Below are 21,895 nucleotides of genomic sequence, written 5' to 3'. Positions count from 1 at the left end.
GTTCAACCAAGTCGGCCCTCTGCCTTGCCCGCTTGACATTTTGGAATTGCCTGCTCTGGTGCACTAAGGAGGTGGCATTTCAAAAGTGACTAGCACTGATGAATCTCAGCAGCTTCAAAAGCATCTGCTCTTCTTATGTTCAGAGGTGAAGTTTTCCTGATAGTTTTCTTCCTGTCACCAGAGATTATAAACCCAGATGCTGTATTGTTGCTGTAGCCAATCAATTGATGATGGTCATCAATCACTGCTTCACCCATGAGCCTGTTATGATCCCACCTCTGACTCCAAAATAATGTTAGGATACAATTATTAAGAGATGCCTCTGCCCAAATTAAGGTGCAGACAAGACCAAAGTCAATAGTGCAGATTTTATTTAATAGTTAATATGAGGTAGCAAGAGAGATAGGAAGAGAAAAAAGGAAGCGGAGAGAGGGGGAAATGGAGGGGTGGGGAGAAGGGAAAGGGAGTGGAGGACAGCGTTGGGGGGAAGAGGAGGAGGAAAGAGAAGGGAGAGAGGAGAAGGGGAGATGAGAGGTAGAGTGTGTGTAAACAAAATATATCAGCACCACCTAGGTTCCTGCAGCATCCCATCAGCCCTTCTTCTTCTGGTCTTCTCAGTGGGGAGGCTGGGGAGAGGCACTTTTATACAGTCCAAGTCCCAGGTATCCAGAGTGTAAATGCTGTTCCCAGAGCTTGGGCTGGCATGTGTATAAGGACTTGTGTCCTTTCTCACAGTTTGCCATGGTGGGAATTTTTGTCCAGACAGGTTACTCAGATCTGCCTCACCAGGCCTGGGATCTTCCTCTTGCTGCCATCTGTGCTTTTCCCACAGTCTGCACAGTGGAATTTTGTCCCGTGTGCTAATTCCAAACCTTCCCCTCTGTTATGTCTGGTATTAACACCTTCCTGTTTGCCATCTGTACTTAAGTTCCCGTATGGTGGCTTATCTTATGGAAACTTCCTTCTTTTACAGTACTTGACAGTTCATTGTGCTCTTTAACTCTATTAACAAGCAACAAATCAAAGAGAACAATTTTTATAGTCATCTCCTTTAGTACCTATACCAAGAAGTTATCAACCAGGTGTTCTAGGAATCTTCTGGACCTGTTTCTATCAGCTGTGTGGTATTTACAGTTAACATCTGGAATGTTGAAATCCCCATCTTCAGTTTGGTTGGAGAGACAGCCTTGAGGCTGTACCAAGACCTCTCAGCAGTAGCCAAAACAGTGGTGTGTCATCAACATCTTCTAACTACCAGTACAAAGCACAGCCCTATGAGATCTGCTCTGGGGAAAGGTGACTCCATTCCAGCCAGACCCAATGCACTTTACACTGCTTATTGTTGGTGTGGAGGGTCTGTCTTGCACTGTTTTCTCCTGAGATTTTTCCATGTCAAAACAGGGATTAGTTTATTCTGCTGCACTAGGAAACAGCTTGTCCCCATGTTACATTCTTAGACAATTCTCTTTGGAGTATGTGCTCCAAAGTGATAGCTAAGAGAGGATTTAATTCCTTCCTAGAAGAGAAATATACTGGGAAAGGTTTCATTGTTCTGAAAAGCATGAGCTCATAGGGGAAGCAAATAATTTTCTGATGTGTGTCTTACAGAATAAAAAACAAACCCTAATGCTGCTGCTGATTAATCACTGCAGGTGAAATTATGTAACTCTTCTTTTTTTTTTTTTTTTTTTTCTGGAAAAAGGAGTTTTGAAATGCTCTACAGTTTGGTAGCACTTTGTGAATATCACAGAAGCCCAGCCTAAAACTTGCTTGCCAACCTTTGTATTAATTTAGGATAAAGTATGATTATGTTTATTTTACCTTGTGGTGTGGGCATATGCATAAATATTTTACCTGGATATGCACACCTTTAATTTTAGCTTTGTATTAGCATTCTATTACTGTTTTACCTAAGGTTGCTATGCTGACCTTCAGCAGCCTAACTCCATAATAACTTAAGTTTTAAGGTTGGAAAGAAATATTATTCACCTTTATTAACCATTGAGTACATTTTAAAAATAATTTCTAACTTAAAAATATTTCTTGACGTACTAATTTTTCCTAGTGGGGGAAGAAATTCCTATGTGTAATTTAGCAAGAAGCCTATGACACTGTAGAACACCAAGTTGTAGTGAATTTCTTTCAAGACATTTTCTCTGAGTTTTTGTTTTGTAAGCTTTCTTTCAAATGTCTTGTGAGGTTTTCAGTCTCTGCATTAGCTTGAGAGTAGCATAGTGACATTTTGCTGGAACAACACTTACTTTCAGGAAGCTGTCCAGTACTAAGGAGGTGATCCTTGAATCATTGTTAACTAAGGGCTCTTTTGAATATAATGCTTGGAAGAGTGGAACTCTAGCATAGCAGATGAGATAGTGACAGAAATACTACTTACCATTTATTGAAGGGCAATAATCAAGGGTTTCATGATAAAATTTTCCTACAATGCCAGTTAAAAGCTTTCCCTAAACATGATAGTGTAAAGGAACAAATTTTAAAAGCAGTGAAGGCTCTAAGTCTTGCGTGAGATTGGAAAGTAAACAGCAATTTTTATCTGCTTCAGGTTGAAGATCTAGTTCTGACAATGAGGGTAATTGCTGCATAATTGCTGTTTTGTTCTAAGAGTCTGTTGATTTGCTGAGGCCCAGGTGTATTATATTTGCTGGCATATCACTTGGAATAATAAATCTATAATTATCTCCAGTAATTTTGAGGAAAACTCATGCTGTATTTGTAGTGTTACAGCAGAAGTGGCCCAATGTGTTTGAGATCGTTAGGCTACCTTGTCAGGAAGTCAGGCTCTTTCCCTTGAATCAGAAACAGTAAACAAGAAGCTATAGTTGCTCTCTTGACTCTACTTGTAATATTTATCACTACTTCGAAATCATTGAAGCTTCTGAGAAAGATAACGGATTTCTGTCTTAGATTAAAAAGATAGGATTTTTAAGTGCATTTAGTTTCACTTTTTTCACTTAATCATCTGTATTATATTTTCATAAGTAAACAAAAATGGTAATAGACAGCCTAAAGTAATCTTTAGCCAGCAGGCTATTCATGTTGTCATTTGCTTGAATCCTTTTAAATCGGCTATCAAGTGATATGTGCACAATCTGAATAAAAGTTATTGCTTCTTCAAGTGCTTTCACGTAACTCCTTTAAATACAAGATTTGTATAGTATCATACAATGGTATGGCTTGGAAGGGACCTTAAAGATCATGTAGTGCCAACCCTTCCACTGTAAGCAGGGATGCCACCCACTAGATCAGCTTTCTCAGGGCACCATTCAACATGTCCTTGAACACTTCCAGGGATTGGGCATCCACAACTTCATTGGGCAACTTGTTCCAGTGAGTCACAGTATAGAATTTCTTCCTGTTGTCTGATCTAAATCTCTCCTCTTAATGTCTAAAGCTATTTCTCCTTGTCCTGTCAGTACATGCCCTTATAAAAAGTCCCTCTTCAACTTCCATGTAGCCCTTCTAGATACTGGAAGACTGCTGTAAAGTGCCCCTGAAACCTTCTCTAGGAAAAACAACCCCAACTTTGTCATCCTGTCTTCATAGGAGAGGTGCTCCATCTCTCTGATCATCTTAGTGGCCCTCCTCTGGACTTTCTCTAACAGGTTCATTCCTGTGCTGAGAACCCCAGAGATGGATACAGTACTCCAGTGGAGGTCTGACAAGAGTAGTGTAGATGGGCAGAATCACCTTGACCTGCTGATCACATTCCTTGTGATGCCGCCTAGGATACAGTTGGCTTTCTGGGTTGTGAGAGCACTTTGCTGGTTATGTTGAGCTTTCTGTCAACACCCCCAAGTCATCCTCAGACCTGCTCTAAATACATTCTCTGCCCAGCCTGTATTTGTGCTTTGGGTTACCCTGATCCAGGTGCAAGACCTTGCACTTGGCCTTGTTGAACTCCTTGTTGAACTCACACAGGCTCAACTCTCAAGACTGTTAAGTCCCACTGAATGACATCTCTTCTCCCCAGCATGTCAACGGCACCACACAGCTCGGTGTTGGCAAACTTTGCTACAGATGCCCGCATTCTTGCTGTCCATGTCATATTAAGAGCTGGTATCAATAACCGACCCTGGGGAACACCACTCACACATGATAATCAGCACTACTGTGCAGCAGTAAGGCAGTTAAAAGGCTGTATCTAGTAAGCAAAATGAAGTCGTGTGTGCAGAGATTTGTGCCACAGGACAGTAAGCTATTTTTTACTCTGTCTTGTAACTTACATGTGATGCTGTACTTTAATAAACATCATATATCTATAAGATTCCTGAAGAATATTTCCTGAATTATATGAACTGTATTTTGTCTTTTCTCATCAGATTTAATGGAAATGCCATTAATACAGACTATGAAAAATGAGGCACTAGACCTAAGACAAAGACATGGTATTGTGTATCAAGGCAAATTAAATGGTTAATGAACTATTATAATTGAATATTTTTTGAATCAGCCTGAATCAGTCATTTTGTTTTCTGTGGTCCTAATTTATCTTATACTTCTGTTTCAATAAATAACATTACTATTTATATTCCAAATTGTACAAGCTATATAAGTAAGATTCAGTACAGCAAAGGGATGCACATGAGAAGGAGAAAACAACAGGAAGAAGAAATGAGGTGCTCCTATATCTTTTTAGGTGGTTGTGTTCTCTGTCCTGTAGTTGATCTAAAATTTATATTTTAGAAAAACATTAAACTATCCATTAAGTATCTTTATAATTTAGAAACCAAACTTTCAGTTTCAGTCATTATTTTTTTTTATCTTTAAAAATTTGGTATTAAATTGGATGTACATAGAATTTGGAATGGTACACTTTTCTCTCGTGTTCTTTAGACATTTCTTAGTCTTCTTTTAATGTGCAAATATTCACTTAAAGCATGCAACTTATAGACACATTTATTTCAATACATGGACTGGAAAAGTTATTCTTATCATCACATTGACATTTTTCCAATATTTTAATATTACAGCTTAAACACACAGTCATAGTAGTGAGCTTCCTGGTGTAGTGGGGAAGTTCCTTCCTAAATTTTACTTATTCTTCTCCCATGTGTATGTAAATAAACTATTTTCTCTAATTTTTATCTTTTAACCATAATAGAGAGTGAAACAATAAAACATATTATTGGCAAAACCAATTCATTACTTTGAGGTTAAATTGTCATTTCCTAAGACAAGAACTAATTTACTGTTTATGGTTTAGAAACTCTGAACCTTAACTGGTTTTTGGGCTGAAATTATCTGTACTCAGTGGCTATCTCACTTGAAATGCTTATGAGCAAATTCAAGCAAAAAACTTAGTAGCTTTAAAGACCATGATTTCATGAAAATGCTTTCCATTGTAGCAAGTAAAAAAAAAAAAAAAAAAGAAGACAACCTTTTTGATAAGTTCTAACTTTCTTGCACATTGAATCAGTAACCTGAAATTTGGCAAGGGGATATCTAACCAGATTCAGTTTGTAAAATTCTAATTTGCATAGGCTTACTCATTTGTTTAAGAGGATTTAGCTTACAGAAACTGAAATCCACAAGAGCTTAGTCCGAGCTGCAGTCTTATCAGAGCTCCTAGCAACGTCTCAACATCTCTCTCTCTTATTATTAGTTTATTTTTGGGGGGTAAACACTCCATTTCTAACTTGGAAAATGTCTACATTCAACAACCAGCTTTAGAGAAAATTTACAGGCATCTCTGTGCTGGATAACCGTGTCTGACTTCAATACGTCTACAAGGCTCCTCCCACTATCCCCCCCAACAGAACAGGGGAAGAAAATAAGATGAAAAACTCATGGGTTGAGATGAAAATGGGAAAAAACTTACCAGTTACTGTCACAGACAGACTCAACTAGAGGAAGTTTAATTGATTTATTGCCAAATAAAAACAAAGTAGAGTAGTGCAAAGTAAAAACAAACCTAAAAAATTTCTTCCACCACCTCTTTTTCCCAGACTCCACTCCTTTATTCTCATCTCTTCTTTTCCTTCACCCAAGCAGTAAGGGTGGATCAGGAATAGGGAATGGGGACTGCGGTCAGTTCATAACACTTGGTCTGCTATTCTTCCTCCTCATGCTCTTCCCCTGCTTCATTCTGGTGTCTTTCCCATCATCTGCAGTTCTTTTAGAGCATGCGTCCTTTCCATGGGGTGTGGTCCTTCAGGAATGGACTGCTCCACTAGTTGCAGATCTTTTCAGGGCTTATCCACTTGGTGCAATATGGGGTCATCCACAGGTTCCAGCAGAGACCTCCATGTGCTGCAGACAGACAACCTGCTTCCCTGTGGTCTTCACCATGGGCTGCAGGGGAATCTCTGCTCTGATGCCTGGAGCACCTCTTCCCTTTCTTCTCTGACCTTTGTGTTTGCAGGGCTGTTTCTTACCTACTTTTATTGATCCTCTGCCACAGTTGCTTTGCAGCATTTTTTTGCTTTTTCTCAAATATGTTATCACAAGGGCACCACCATTTCTGTTGGGTTCAACTTTGACCAGAAGTAGGTCTTTCTTAGAGCTGGTTCTGTCCAACATGGGAGTGGCCCCTTCTCACAGAGGTCACTTCTGCAGACCCATGACTACCAAAACCTTGCTGTCTAAACCCAGTAAAAACACAATAAATGACTTTTGTTGGAGCAAACCCTGCTTTGTGTTTATAGAGTTGATCTGGGAACAGTTTTGTGTGTGTGTGTTTGGCAGAGAACAGTATTCTGGGTTTTGGGATTGGGGTTTTTTGTGGGTTTGGTTTTAGTCTGTTGTAGCTTCCTTTTGGAAAGATATGGTTACCTTGCCTCAGAAGGGAATAAGTGATCGAACTAGAAAGAAGCAGGTTGAAGGATCATGGGACCAGAAGCTTGGGAAAGAAAACAAGCCATATAAATAAGTCTTGGTAACTCTTTATCTAGAGACTTTCATTTTTGCTCTGTTCTGTGACCTTCTGAAAAAGGCAAAAGCAAGGTGGAACTAACAGTCTTACTTCCCTCCTAGATGTTTAGCTCAGCAAAACTGAAAAAGTTTAAGTGCCTATAAAGTTGCAATCAAATTAAAACCTTGGTGATGTAGTATAGTCATGTATATTCAGAATATGATGCAGGGAACCATTATTTAAGGTATCAGAGGGCAAAGTTATTAATTGCCATTAAAGAAGAATTGCAGAGCTGGTGCAGGTTGCCTTGATCAACAGATTTGAAAGGTACTACAGATAACATGCTATTTGCAAATAGATTCACTGTTGTCACAGACCAACTCTGTATGTGCCAAGAGATACATTCTCCATGATAGCTTCAACAGTCTTGGGTTTGGACTTCTATCTGCACACATTTACCATTAAAGATGAAAAAGAAGAGCACTATTCATAGCAAAAGGATCAAAATTTCTCTGTACAATGCCGACTCCCATAGTGCCAGAAAAAAATCCCCTGAATTAGTTCATTTTCATTTATATGTTCTTCAGAGGCATACTGACAGTTGGAGATTAAGCTATTTAGTCCAGTGAAACATTTCATTTTCCTAAAGATTTTCTAAAGAGGAGTGAAAGGCCTTAGTCAAATCATCAGTGACACAAATGAGATTCCTGTTACTCCTCATATTATTAAAATAGTGTATTGCATGTTCTTATATAACCTAGAATATTTTGTAAACATCAAAGGACCACATTCTCTACAGCTCAGTTTCTTTATGATGATTAACAACATGCTTACATTTTATTTGGTCTATGGAAGGAAACCATTCTTATTTTAAAATGAGAAAAGCCCCACCACTTAAATAAAGATGATTCAGGCACAGAAATTATATAATTTATGTAACTGCTAATAAATGGATTTTAGGCTTAGTGCTACCTTGAAAATTATTTCAGACATTTCTGCATATGGTGACTGCCCATTCACATTCTTTTTCCCTTTTGACAGGCCAAGCAGTAACCACTGGTCTAAGGGATATTCTGCGTATTCACATTGAAACTTTGGATGCAAAGGATTGCAGACTTAGATAAAATTCCTCAGTATTATTTTTCATTTATTTTTCCATGAGAGTGCCTAGTATCTGTAGTTCCATGAAGAAAGCTAGCAATGTATATCTGTAGTTCCATGAAGAAAGCTAACAATGTAGCTGTCTGCTATTAAAAGTTGTATTAAGGGAGAGCTTCTGAAATTCATAGATGTTTTCTCTCTTTAACAAAACTATTTTTTGAGGCTTAAATATGTAATATAGCACTTTAGAATGTACAATTGTATTTTAATCTTTAAATTAAAAAAGTAACATGAAACTTTCTTCAAATTATTTGGTGATCCATTGTTGGTCCAGCTACGGTCAAGTACATTAAGGAAAAGTCATCCTGAATTAGTTAACTATGCCCCGATATAGTTGCTCCAGGTTGAAGTAGCTGTGTTAATGAAAGCAAATGTAGCCTGCCTCTTTCCAGCCCATTGTCTAGATCCTTGATAGAGGGAAATTAGCTGAAGAAAAAAGGTGTGATTGATTAAAAGCTACAGTGTTTGGGAAGCAAAGGGGATTGAATAGGCAAAGAGGAATGTAAAAATACATATATACACACTGCAGGTTCAGTAGAACACAATGTCTCGACATCAAAATTATACTGAAACAATGCAAATATTACATCACTATGTCTGAAGAAGACAGACTATACTGACAGGGTTTGGGACAATAAAGTTATGAAGGCAACAGAAATCTCTTGAGGCAGCATAGATGGAATATAAACATTGTTGCTAATTCTCACAACTTTAACTAAAATTTTTTTTAAGTGATAAAATACCAGCTGTTTTTGCAAGCAAATCTGGAATTAACAAGATATGTGATTTAGCAATATTTCAACAGAAATTTAGGAAATACCCCAGTTTTTGTGAATTTTTTTATGAATGAGAAGTCCCATGGTGCTATTAAATTATCTGTGTTGATAGTGTTCTACATAACAGTTCTCTTTCTAAACCTAAATTAAGAGAGTAATTTATTTTATTGGAGGTGTGGCTATTATTTAAAGCCCCAGAGGGGTCATTCATTAGCTGGGCCAGCTTATTGCTGGCTAAGTAGTAAATAACTCTACTTTAGATATGGAACATGGTCCTGAATAGGAAGAGAAGGAATATGTATATCCTTAAAGTCTATAAGTACCTAAAATATGTAACATAACATAATGATGAAATATTTTATGCTAGTAATAGAAAACTTCAGATAAATTATGCAATCAAAATCATGTTGCTATAACTGATGTCCCTCTGGAAAATCTGTTTTCATGGAGAATGGCTGTAACTTGATTTCTTTATACTAGAAATGTTGAGCACTTGTGATATACATAAAATATTACTTCTAATGGTGTCTGCCATTGTTTTCTTACTTCATTCTCAGAGGAACCTCATCTGACTTTCCCATGAGTGTTATTAGACAAATTATCCTCCTTTAATTAATTATCCCCCTTTTTTTCTTTGTGAAATATTCACATTCTGGCTCATCAATTTATATGATCAGGAAATGAGAAGTACCCTGGCAGTTGGCACAATTCAGCAAGGGTGAAGAAGGTTTTCACCACCTGCATAGTAGGAAAAGAACAACTCTTTTATAGATTTTTTTTCTCCCCATAGAATTTAGGCAGAATATAACTGACTCTATACCCTTGAATGGCTGTTCTGTGTAACACGTTATAGACTAAACACCTCATGAGTTCATATAGGGAAAAGACTGTATGCTTAAACCCTCCTCCTCAGCTCCTTCCCTCCCTTTGCATATCTGTTTCTTCTGTAATGGGACCCAGGAGCACAGAGAAGGTGCTGCAACACTGTAATGGGTCTCTCTCTCACCTGGAGCAGTCAGGCACAGCTGGAGTTTTCTCATCATTTGGCTGCAGCATTGTTCCATCCTGTTTGTATTTAAAAACATGTAAGATTCATTCCCTATCCTCACGCTTGCCAATTGCTAAAAAAATAGCCACACTACTCATTAGATAAGAGTCTTCTTTCCTATCTTTTAGGAAAACAAGGAAGAAAAAAAGAAAATAAATATAAAACCTATTGTGGTCACAATTGAGGGAGAGAAAATCACACTAGTTTTTCTGGGTAAAAATAGTGGTTAAGGTGAATTTTTTTAATATATATCTGGGTTTCTAAAGACATGAAATCTGTCGATTAAAATCTGATCATTACAAGGAAATAAGGGTACTGATAACCTTTAAAATATAACTGAATATCACATGGCAATAGACACTTTGTTCTCTCACAAATGAACTTCCATCTTTTGTTTATAAAAATATTCACATTTTAACAGTAATAGGTAATAGATAAAACTATCTCTTTTATTTGAAGATACATACAAATATTATATTTAGCAGAAGGTAGCATCCATTAGGTGATTCAAATTTCTGTTTGTTTACTGATCACAGCAATACTTAAACCCTATTACAAATAAATGTAAACAATCTCCAATCTATTACCATGTAAATTGGTAAGCATAGGCTAAGACTGCTGAAACTGGTCCAAAACTGTTTGTCTGCTATGTATCTTTAAGATTATATGTTTTGAGTGTACCTACTGTAAAGACAAATGGCATAATTTACATTATTCATCATCCTTATTTACACTGAGAAGTATATATGTTCTTGATTCATAAGTTATTAATTTTTATTGTCCTGATTTCTGCCTTTTCAGTGCCTTTTTGTCCTCAATATTTAAGTTTGAATTTTCATGATAAGATAGATGATGTGGTGGGTTGACTCTGGCTGAATGTCAGGTACCCACCAAAGCGGCTCTATCACTCCACTCCTCAGCAGGACAGGGGAGATGAAATATAACAAAAAGCTTATTGGTTAAGATAAGGGCAAGTTACCAGTTACCATCCCATTCATCACAGTCTTGACTTGGGGAAATTAATTTAATTTGCTTCCAATCAAAATCAGCATAGGATAATGAGAAATAAATAACTAAATATTTAAACATTTTCCCCCCACTTCTCCCTTCTTCTTGGGCTTAACTTTATCCCTCCTACCTTCTCAGTGGCACTGAGGAACAGTCAGTTCATCATACGTTGTCTCTCCTGTTGCTTCCTCCTCACGGGGAAGGACTCCTCACACTCTTCCTCTGCTCCAGCATGGAGTCCCTCTCATGGGAGGCAGTCTTCCACAAACTCCTCCAATGTGGGTTGTTCCCACAGGCTGCAGTTCTTCACAGTGTGCTCCACCATGGGTTCCTTTCAGGTGCTCCAGCACAGGTCTGAAGGGTCACAAATGCTGCCAGCAAACCTGTTCCAGTGCAGGCTCCTCTATCCATGGGCCCACAGGTTCTGCCAGAAACCTGCTCCAGCACAGGCCTCCAGCACAGGATCACAGCCTCCTTTGGGCATCCACCTGCTGCAGGTGTGGGTCCTCCAGGCACTGCAGGTGGATCTCTGCTCTACCGTGGACCTCCATCCTCTTGATGGGCACAGCTGCCTCTCCATGGTCTTCACCATAGAGTGTAGGGTGTGCAGGGTGTGAATCCCTTCTGTGGTGTCTGAAGCACCTTTTCTCTTTCCTCTCTGACCCTGGTGAGGCAGAGCATTTTCTCTCTATTCTTCTCTCTGCAGCTGCTCTATTTTGAGCATTTTTTCCCCCATTCTTAAATACATTATCCCAGAGGTGCTACCACTGTGGCTGATGGGTTCATCCTTGGCAAGCAGCAGGTCTGTCTTGGAGTCAGCTGGCATTGGTTCTGTCAGACATGCAGGAAGCTTCCAGCAGCTTCTCCCAGAATCCACCCCTGTGGCCCCGCCATTATCAAAACACAAACCTATAGACGATTATACTAACATTGGTTCCTTGGCCTTTGCAAGCAAAAGTTACACAAATTGCCTCCCTCACTGGAGATATTTGAGAACTGTCTGGACACAATCCTGTGCAATGTGGTCTGGGATGACCGTGCTTGAGCAGGGAGGTTGGACCAGATGACTCACTGTGCTCCCTTCCAGCCTTACCTATTCTGTGATTCTGTGAAATATATGATGGTATATTTTTCTAACTTTTTGAATAAGAAAATCCTGCATTGGTAACATTAGCACAACAATTTCACAACTAAGTTAGATATATGTATGCAGTAATGTGTATATAAATTGTACATACCATGATGTTTCAAAGTGGGATTACATAGATTTTTATGCATTATCTTGCAAAATGTCAGTGTGTCAATATACGGTGGTGAATGCTTGTAGCTTTTGCATAAAAAATTCAAATATCAAACAGCAAGCTTTGTCCTTTTTGAATCAAATACTTGAACTGTTTCTTTTCACATACTAGTATTTAGTTCATCCAGTATTCTTTGCTTTAAGAATAGTATGTAATAAATTCAAATGCTCTTTTACTAATGACTAAACAAATCTATTTGTGTATCACATTTCCTTTGATACAGTCAGTAATATAGATAATGGGCATTAGTCTGAGATGTTGTTAAAGCAAAGAGTGATTGGTCTTTGCCTGGTGTTTCCCTGAAGGACTACAGATTTTGAATCTCTGCTGAAGTGATAGCAAGTCTTCAGTATTGTACTTTTCCAGTGTGCTCCAGCGATCTCTTTTCTTTCAAAATTGTTTACCTTATAAGAACCACATTCTTATCTTTTATTTATCCCTGAGTTACAGGAAGGGAAAGATAGATGAGTTACCTTTCAAACTCTAACTCCAGTGTGATTCTGTCAAAATGCATTTGTGTAGTAAGTGACCATTTCTTTTGCCCAAGGTCCCCTTTAGTCACCTCCAAGATGAGCCTGACTTTCACAAAGAGAAAGGGTAAGAGAAAAAGAACATTCCTATCTTGCTATCCCTCTACTAGGGGCTACTGCAGGTTGGGGCTCCCCCTTCAGTACATCACTGGTTAGAAACCTGCAAAATCTTTCAGTGAGATATACAAAAGTAGTGTAAGGATAATTTTAAATGAAAGGATATGGTTATCTTATTTTTTTTTTATATTATTCTTTCCGTTTTCCCTTAACCTGATATGTTTTCTAGATATTTCTTGTTAGAAAATACTTTGGCAATTATTAACTTAATTCAGTGCTGTGCAATTGCAAACTGTACAGATTTATTTAGGATAACAGCTGTTTCCAAACTTAGTATCCTAAATAGTTTGAACAGGAGTTTATCTTTTCAAAAAAAGATAGCTTTCTAACATCACCAGAAATCATGCGTCCTTTTACTGTTAATGTCCTTCTTTGTGAAATAATTTCTGAAAAAAAATGGATTTTTTTTCTGTCTCAAAAACCTTAAAACACAAAAAAACATGCCTGATTCATTGTTAACACATTTAACAAATTTTATTTATGGTTAGAGGTCCTTTCCTCTTTTTATAAGGCTACAAAGGAAATAAGGACTATTTAACAGAACTAGTATTAGCATAAGGTGTTGTTTTTTTCCTTAGGCACAAATAGCAATCCTAATTTTTTGTATCATAGTGGTAGTGATCACAGGAAAACAAATACCCATCCTAGCGATCTCCTATTGTAGCTAACATGAAGTGCAAATCTCAAAAAGCAGAATAAATTGTAAAAGAGGGCACAAACCAGTAGGCAAGACTAAAAAGTAACCAAAATGTAAAATAAAATACAAAAATTAGCTTAACCAATGAATTTATTTTTGAATTTTTGAGGTACCCTATATATATAATAAACTTATTCCAAATGCTTACGCTAATATATTATAGAAATAGTGCTTCCACTAAAATATACTCTATAACAATTTCTGCTGTGAATTGCACCTTTTTTTTACATTTGCATTATATGAAAGAGATCATTATAATTACTAATATTTTAGTCCAACAAATAAACTAAGCAGTGGACTTTTACACACAGTTTTATTGATAGGCTTTCAAGTTATGTTCCAGGAGAATAGCCCATATGCCTTCTATTTCTCTTCACCATTTGTGCCTCACACTGAATTTTCCAATTTTATAGTTGTGGGGTTTTTTATGTTTTAGTTATGGCATTAATAATTAATCTGTCTGAAAATTTACTGGTTTTCTGCTAATCTTAAAACAACAGTAAATTATTTCTATGTATCATGAATGAATTATTTACAGTGAGGGACTAGGATGAGTTTATCAAGAAGAGAGGCTCTGTCAGGCTCTGAACCTAACTACTTAGGAATTTTTGAAACAAATATGTAGTGCAGGGAAGCTGAAACACAAGCGGTAGAACTAGCATTAAAAAAATGTGAATATAATTTACTCCTTAGTGAATTAAAATAAATATGAATTCAAATAAATATTAATACACTTTCCTAAAATCAAGTTTTTTAAAATGTGATTATCTGACAAAAGTCCAGGAAGCAGCTTGGTTTTTTCCTGTCTGTTTTAAAGGAAGTTTATTGACATTCTCTAAAGAAATCTAAAAAGTATTTGTTCTTCAATTAAAAAAATCCACTAAACTAAACAGCAACAAAACCCCAAACAAAACAAAAAATCAAACCCTATAATTTCTGCTCCTTTGGAAAACTAAGTAATGACAGAAATAGTCCATTTCAAATCCAGAGGCGAACTGATGCTAATACAAAATTTAAAAAGTATATAAAAGTGTTGCAAGCAATGCATTCAGGAAAGTTTTAAAGTAATGAATGAAATATTTGCTATAAATGTAAATGAATACAAATGGGGTTTAGGGATGGTTTAATTAATTTAAATCCATTATTCATATAACATTTTGTTCAACTTGATTTTGTTTATGAAAGCAAATTCAGTATAGGACCGTGGATGTAATCTCTCAAATGCACCAATCACATAGGATATTTTTTTCCAACTAGCTCCTGTAAATGATTTTACTCTGCCTAATAATTTTGAAGGCAGAACCAGTTCCTTTAAGTCCTAGAAGGGATAGTTTTGGTCAGCTATGTATCTTGTCAAATTTGAGAAAAAACATGGAAACCCTTTCCCAGCTACATCAGAATAGAAGCCCCAAAAGAGAGCAAATTGAAGTAGGTATGAATACATTTACTGCCTAGTATATATTGTTTGAGAAAGCTACATTAAATAAAATGTTGTAGTCACTTGTTGGAGAATTAGTTTATAGAATACATTTATTTATAGAATATATTTGCTTTCCCAAATGAAATATGAAATTAGACACTTAGAATAGTATTAATCTACCAGGACAGCCTAGGAAAACTTTGTCTTTCTTTGGCCGTTAAAAACTGAACAGTTCTGTAGGTTTGACATTAACAGTCTCACAAAACTTGAAGACAGTAGAGTGAGTTTGTGCGTTCTTTGGGATAGCTTATGTTGTTTCTTCGGGACAGATTTAACTTTTTTTTGAGGTCTGTGAGCTCAGGATAAATTGAACCTGGTTTTATCCTTTTATAATGATGAGTTATATCAACCCTTTCCTAGAACTGTTTGGAAGAAAATAAAAAAAAACAAGTAAGAATTGTTCATGCTTTTTTGTGCTTTTAAGTAGATGGTTTTATTTTGTTGTTTTTGATTTTTCGTTAGCCAAACAGAATAATAAAGCCTTTCAAAACTCTGTGGAGTATTTTTTAAAATCATCTTAATCTCTTTTTCAGTTTCTTGTTAAAATGGAATGTTCTTTATTTGCTTCTTATCACATTTTAATTGTATTTAGAACCTTAATATCGGAAAGCTTTGAGAAATCAAGTGTATGCTGCTGAAAATATTACCCTAGAAAAATTGTTAAAATCAAAACACTTGCTATTTTTCATTTATGTTTAGTTTTATTTTCCTTGTACTCAAACGATCATATATGGAAATGTGAAAAAAAAAAAAATAGCTGCAAGAACTTTAAAGAAAAATCCTCAAACTATGGTACAGGGATATTTGTTGCTGTCATAAAAGGTAATAAATTGATTTTCTTTTAAGGCTTCTATCCTTTTTATAGTTAGCATCTCTCATGAAAGAAGTCTGTGGTATTTGGACTGGACAACTTAAAACCCAATTTTCTTCTGAATTTCTATTGCTTATGTATCCTGTTTACTTGTAGATGATGAGTGTATTCATAAGTTTCTTATCTGGAGCACAGTATTTTCTTTACAAGTTTCTGCATCCAAGGGTGCTAAGAGAACTGGTGAACCTCCATCCAAGGCCACTTTCCTATCATCTTTGGCAGTTTGTCAAACTTAGGAGAGATACATAAAGACTGGAAACAAGTTTTATGACCTTTAGCAAAAGCCTGGCCTGTGCAAATTTCAATGCTTGGGGAAATCACAGATCAAGTCTTCTTGGAAGCCATTTTCTGTTATGTGAAGAAAGTGATTGTGAACAGATAATTTATTAGGGGTAAACCACACCTGAACAAGCTGATAGATCCTTTATAATAAGTTACTTGATAATTGGACAAGGGGACATCAGTGGATGTTGCCTACCGTTTGAAAATCTTACCAAAGATTTTCAGTTTGTCCACTCATCCAGAGCTGGATATGTGAACATAGTGTCCTGACTTGAATGAAAAAATTTTGTCAGAGAGAACTGATTAGAACAAAAAGGCAAAACAAAACACCAAAAGAAAAGCAACCAAAAAACAAACAAACAAACAAACGTCCTAGCAAAACAAAGAAAAAAAACTCCAAACATTCCTTCCCTACAAAATACACCTACAGGTTGGATGATTGGATAGAAGGTAGTAGTAAATTGGTCATACTGTACTGAAGACCAGTTCATCCAGTTTTCAGACACTGATTAACTGAAGTAGGTTCTGCAGAGGCCTGTGGAGCTGAACAGGGGCTGGAGCACTTGCCCACTTGTGATGAGAGCCTTAGGGAGCTGTAGTAGTAGGGTCTAATATCGGCCTGTCAGTATCTATGAGGAGGTTTTTGGGAAGACAGAGGCGGGTTCTTTATGTTGGTACAGAATGGAAGGCTGGGGATACAATGGACATAAGTTAGAACAAGACTAGATATAAGGAAGGACTTCTGTTTACCATGCAGACAGTCAATAAGTGAAACAGGTTTCTCAGAACAGTCTTCATTGTGGGAGGTTTTCAAGATGCAACTGGATAAATCCCTGAGCAACCTGGTCTTGGCTCAGAGCTGAGTCTGCCATGAACAGGAGCCTAAAGACCTCCTGAGGTCCCATCCAGGAAGACTCTGGTGGGGGATCAAGAAAGTCAGGGCACAGCTGGAGCTGAACCTGACTAGGGGCATTAAATATAATGAGGATTTCTTTAGGTACATAAGACAACAAAGGAAGATGAAAGAAATTGTGCCTGCAATAACGAGCAAAACAGAAGGTCTGGTTACAACTAACAAGGAGAAAGCTAAAGGTTTTTTGCCTTGAGCTTCACTGGCAAGGGCTCTGGGCACATCACCCACCTCACAGAATGAGAATATGTATATAAACCTATGTATTTATGTCTAGCCTCCTCTTTAATTTGGGCAATTCTTTTGGTGCCACCACTCCCTTATTTGCCATATCGTTGGTACCTCAATTTGAGCTGTATTGCAACATGGACGGTATTTACACATTGGGGACCTGGTCTCTGTTTCTACTTTTAAGAGTTCATGTTCTACTAGCAGTATTTTATTTAATGTTATTATTGTTTAAAATTTCATGAAATAAAACAGGGTATAAATACTTTTCCTTATATCCTTTAATTTTCAAGTATTTTATAAACACAAAGATTATGATTTTTTTCCAATCCCATGTAGTGGTTTAACTGTAGCCAACAACTAAGCCCAACACAACCACTCACTTATTCCCCCTGGTGGGATTCCTTATTGCAGAATTTCTTCCTTAAGAAGCTGGGGCGTAGAATCAAACTTACTGGTGCATTTTGACAACTGGTCTTATGTAGATGATTTTAATTTACTTAGAATTTTCTACATGTCAGCATATACATGCAGCAAGTTTGTTTTATTATTTATAAATAAATTCCTTATTTATTTCAACAGAAATTGAAAAAGAAAGCTGTGGGGATCCTGGAACACCACTGTATGGTATCAGAGAAGGGGATGGATTTTCTAATCGTGATGTTTTAAGATTTGAGTGTCAGTTTGGATTTGAATTAATTGGAGAGAAATCTATCATTTGCCAAGAAAACAACCAGTGGTCTGCAAACATACCAATCTGTATTTGTATGTACCAAATATTTTCTTCTTATTACTTTTGAGGCATAACATTATGATAAGTTTTTTACTTACAGGTCATAATTTGTATTACTGATTTTAGAATTAGTACAATGTAATTAACTCTCCTGATTGGATGAATTTACTTTTTTTTTGCAGGTTTGCCTAATGTACATGCCCAAGGGACAAGTTCTAAAACTGCTAAAATATTTTTTTCTCTTAAACCAGTTGTCTTTGTGTGCTTTGATATAGTGGTGTATTACTGGCTTTTTTTTTTTTTTTTTTGGTAGGATTCTGTTGATTCTATGATGTAAATTATGTGTGATACAATTTTGATAGCACGTCTTATAAATTAATATATTTCCTTAGATTAGAAGTTGCTGAATTGAAATAAAGGGTTTAAATTATTTACACTTTCCCCATGTATTATATATTAATACCTTTTAGCACTTAAATTATCACAGATATTTATAGTTCTCTTCCAGTTGCATTATACAGTATAAGTAAAACATTTTCAGTATATAGCATAAGTTGCATTATATAGCGTAAGTATATACAACGTTGTGATACTTATTTATGGCAGCACCTTTCCTAACTTTTCCACAAAAATAGTATGGATCACATATATTCAGAGTGCAATCAGTTCCTTTCATCTCTGCAACTCAATTTAATATGGCTTAACTGAATTGGTTGAATATAACATTATCCTGATAACAACAAAACATCTCTTGTCTCTTTGAGGCGTCTTAATTTCCTGGGCCTCTGCATGAACAATAAATGATAAGGGCACTATTGACATTTTTGCCCCTTTAATGTGCTCACTGGGAGCTCTGCTCATATAAATAGTTCTCTACAAGAGAAAATAAGTGGTGCCAAGTGATTGTCATCAAGGGTAAATTGTAAGGACTACCATGGATTTCCAATGCAACAAGAATGTTCTTTATTTCTCGTGGGCTCTGCTTGGGAGGTAGTTTTATTGAGAGGAAGGGGATATGAAGATGGAAACAACAATTTTCTTTCCAGATTCACATATCACCAAAAATAATGAATTATTCAGTTGAAGCAATCAGCAAGTTTTAAGATCTTTTGCAAAAACATTGCACTAGAACAGTCCTTACTGAAGTGTTCTATTCTGTTATCTAATTTATCTCTCTTTTTTTGGCAGTTCCTTGTCTTTCCAATTTCACTGCACCAATGGGAACAGTTCTTTCACCTGATTATCCAGAGGGATATGGGAATAATTTAAACTGTATCTGGACCATAATTTCAGGCCCTGGGAGCCGAATTCATCTCTCCTTTAATGACTTTGACTTGGAATCTCAGTTTGACTTCCTTGCTGTTAAAGATGGCGACTCTCCAGATTCCCCCATAATTGGAACATTTACTGGTGCTGAAGTTCCTTCTCATCTTACCAGTAATGGTCATATTTTGCGTCTGGAATTTCAAGCTGACCATTCAATGTCAGGACGCGGATTTAACATCACTTATAACAGTGAGTATTTTTTTTTTCTTGTGTGTCTGTTTTGTTTTCAACATACAGCCCAGGAGATAAGCATAAGTATTTAAAAATGACTCTACGGTAATGCACCTTCAAGTAGATTCTATATACCTAAATATTCCTAATTTAGGTGTTTAGATTATTGCTCAAATACTGTTCTAGGGCTGAAAATATGTATATAGTTCTCATTTATGGCTTTAGAAATCATTGGGATAGGAGTGTTTGGAAGACTGGTAAGTCAGGCCAGTTCTGAATTGTATAATAAGACTTTACGAAATTTGCTGACAGGGCAGTTTGTGCCACATAATATTAATCACCACCATTGCCTGTACAAAACTGTTGTTCTTGAAAATTCATATGTTCAGATGCGAACATTTGTAATATCCTGGAGCTGATGGCTGCAGTCTTTGCTAGCTCCTAATCACTGCAGTTAAGTGAGCACCCATAGGAGCTCTTTGATCAGTCAAACCAAAATAGACTTGGGGGTTTTTTTTCTGTTTTACCTTTGTTATTTACTGACCGCATAATAATTGAAGGTGATATTAAATATCTTCTCCAGTACTAAATACCAGTGGCATTTATTCATCTTCTTGCTGGCAAAACTGTTACATTTCTTCTGAAACAGATATGAAGAGCTGCCTACTTTGCATTGGTACCAAATTATTTGGTATTTATTCCACACTAAAATCCAGCCAGGATATATTCCCATCTAGTGCAGACATGGTGATGCAAGGGCACAACATGAATAATTGCAAAATACAGTGTGAAACTTTACTGGGAGCATATGCAAAATTATATTTTGCCACTCTAGCAGTATCCTGAATTATTAGACTTCCTGTTATGTGTAGAGCATGGTAGGAATAAGAGAGCATCTAGTACGGGCTTCATCATATCCTTCAACCAGAGCTTCTCCACCTCATCAATCCCCCCACATTTGGTATTTGGATTTCTTTTTTTTTCTTTTTTTTCTGATGGTAACGGTAGCAGAGTAGTTTTCCATGCCAACAGACAGAAAAAACAAGCAAAATATGATAACTATTTTGATATTTCCAAAAGTCTGATGTCATGTGTAAACAGTCCCCTTCCTGTCTTTCTCCCTAACATCTGAGAGTATATATAATTCCAGAGGCTTACTTGAGATGTAAGAGAATCTACAACAGCATGATTTGAAGGAGAGCATGTCTCTGTCCCAGAAAAATGTGTTACCTGCTGGACTGTGTGGAAAAAAATTTTGTATGGAAAAAATACTTTGTATGAAAAAAAATACTATGTTGTTTAAGCTTTTTTGCTCTAAAAAAACCCTAAACTAACCATTAAATCAAAGAGGAAATGAGAGATTAAGTGAGGCTGGTAATTGAGAGACCCAGACTCCACATTTTTCTCAAACAAATGTTAACAATTTATATTATATTAAATAACATTTCAAGAACTAAATTCCCCTGTGACTTTTTACTTTTCTCACATCATCTTTCACCTCTCCATCTTTTTTTGGTTTGGTTTGGTTTAGGTTGTCAGTATTTCAGAGAACTCTTTATTAAGACATTGAACATTGCTGTCTGAATAGGAAAGATAAACTGGCACCAGATTATTCTGTAAACATTTTCTGGTATTGTCTTATATTTCAGCTCTCAGCCCTCTGATTCATCCTCAGATCATTTGTCACAAATGTAGAATGTAAGCATGAAGAATGTGGTATCTTCTTATGGGTTTTATAGGTACCAGTCATCATTGCAAACTAACCTTTGACCGGTAGCTACATATCTTAGTACCATAACTAAATATTGGAAAGTCAGGAGTTATTCAGACCTACTGGAATATGTAATCACTTATAATGAAAATGAGATACTGAATCCATGTTTCTTTGCAGAAGTTTTCACATTTGCTCTATATTTTCTTTTTTTTTTTCATGTTCTTTTAACATTTATAACAGTTCTGCTTATTTAAAGTTTCATTGTGGTGTGCTCAATGCTGTCAAGCTTAAATCTAGTGATGAGAAAATGAAAATCAATTATTGGAGGATATAAGGTAGTATTCTAGATAAATATTAGGGCTGTGTATAATTGGATTTTCTCAAGTCATCCCATTTTGCTCAACTAGAACTAAATATAGGTCAGTTAATGTAGAATTTATCGTAAAAATGAAAGATGTAGAAGTTTAGCATGGAATGCTCCTTATATTTAGTTTTTATTTTGAAATAAACTAATTCATTGAACACTGTCAATACTTCAGATTTAGTATTTCAGTGACACAGAAATATACTTACCTTACTTAAATTCTGAGTCTTTAAAAACTTTTCAGGCTTCCTTGGGCATGTAGTAGTCTAATCATGTCACTTAAATTATGCACCAGTAGTATCAAGTGCTG

At 36.4% G+C, this 21,895-nt stretch overlaps 1 protein-coding gene across 3 annotated transcripts in view; it reads left to right on the top strand.

The window, feature by feature from the left end:
- The window catches only part of CSMD3 (CUB and Sushi multiple domains 3), a 613,476-nt gene that overhangs the window by 333,668 nt on the left and 257,913 nt on the right, over positions 1 to 21,895 (top strand). For all 3 annotated transcript variants that reach the window (XM_069006042.1, XM_069006041.1, XM_069006040.1), the window contains 2 exons: positions 17,860 to 18,042; positions 19,199 to 19,525. In XM_069006042.1, coding sequence (XP_068862143.1) covers positions 17,860 to 18,042; positions 19,199 to 19,525 — 510 coding nt within the window. The remainder of the gene's footprint in view (positions 1 to 17,859; positions 18,043 to 19,198; positions 19,526 to 21,895) is intronic.

The sequence above is a fragment of the Aphelocoma coerulescens genome, chromosome 2, assembly GCF_041296385.1.
Source record: "Aphelocoma coerulescens isolate FSJ_1873_10779 chromosome 2, UR_Acoe_1.0, whole genome shotgun sequence".
Classification (NCBI taxonomy): domain Eukaryota; kingdom Metazoa; phylum Chordata; class Aves; order Passeriformes; family Corvidae; genus Aphelocoma; species Aphelocoma coerulescens.
This window is presented reverse-complemented; position numbering and strand designations above follow the sequence as displayed.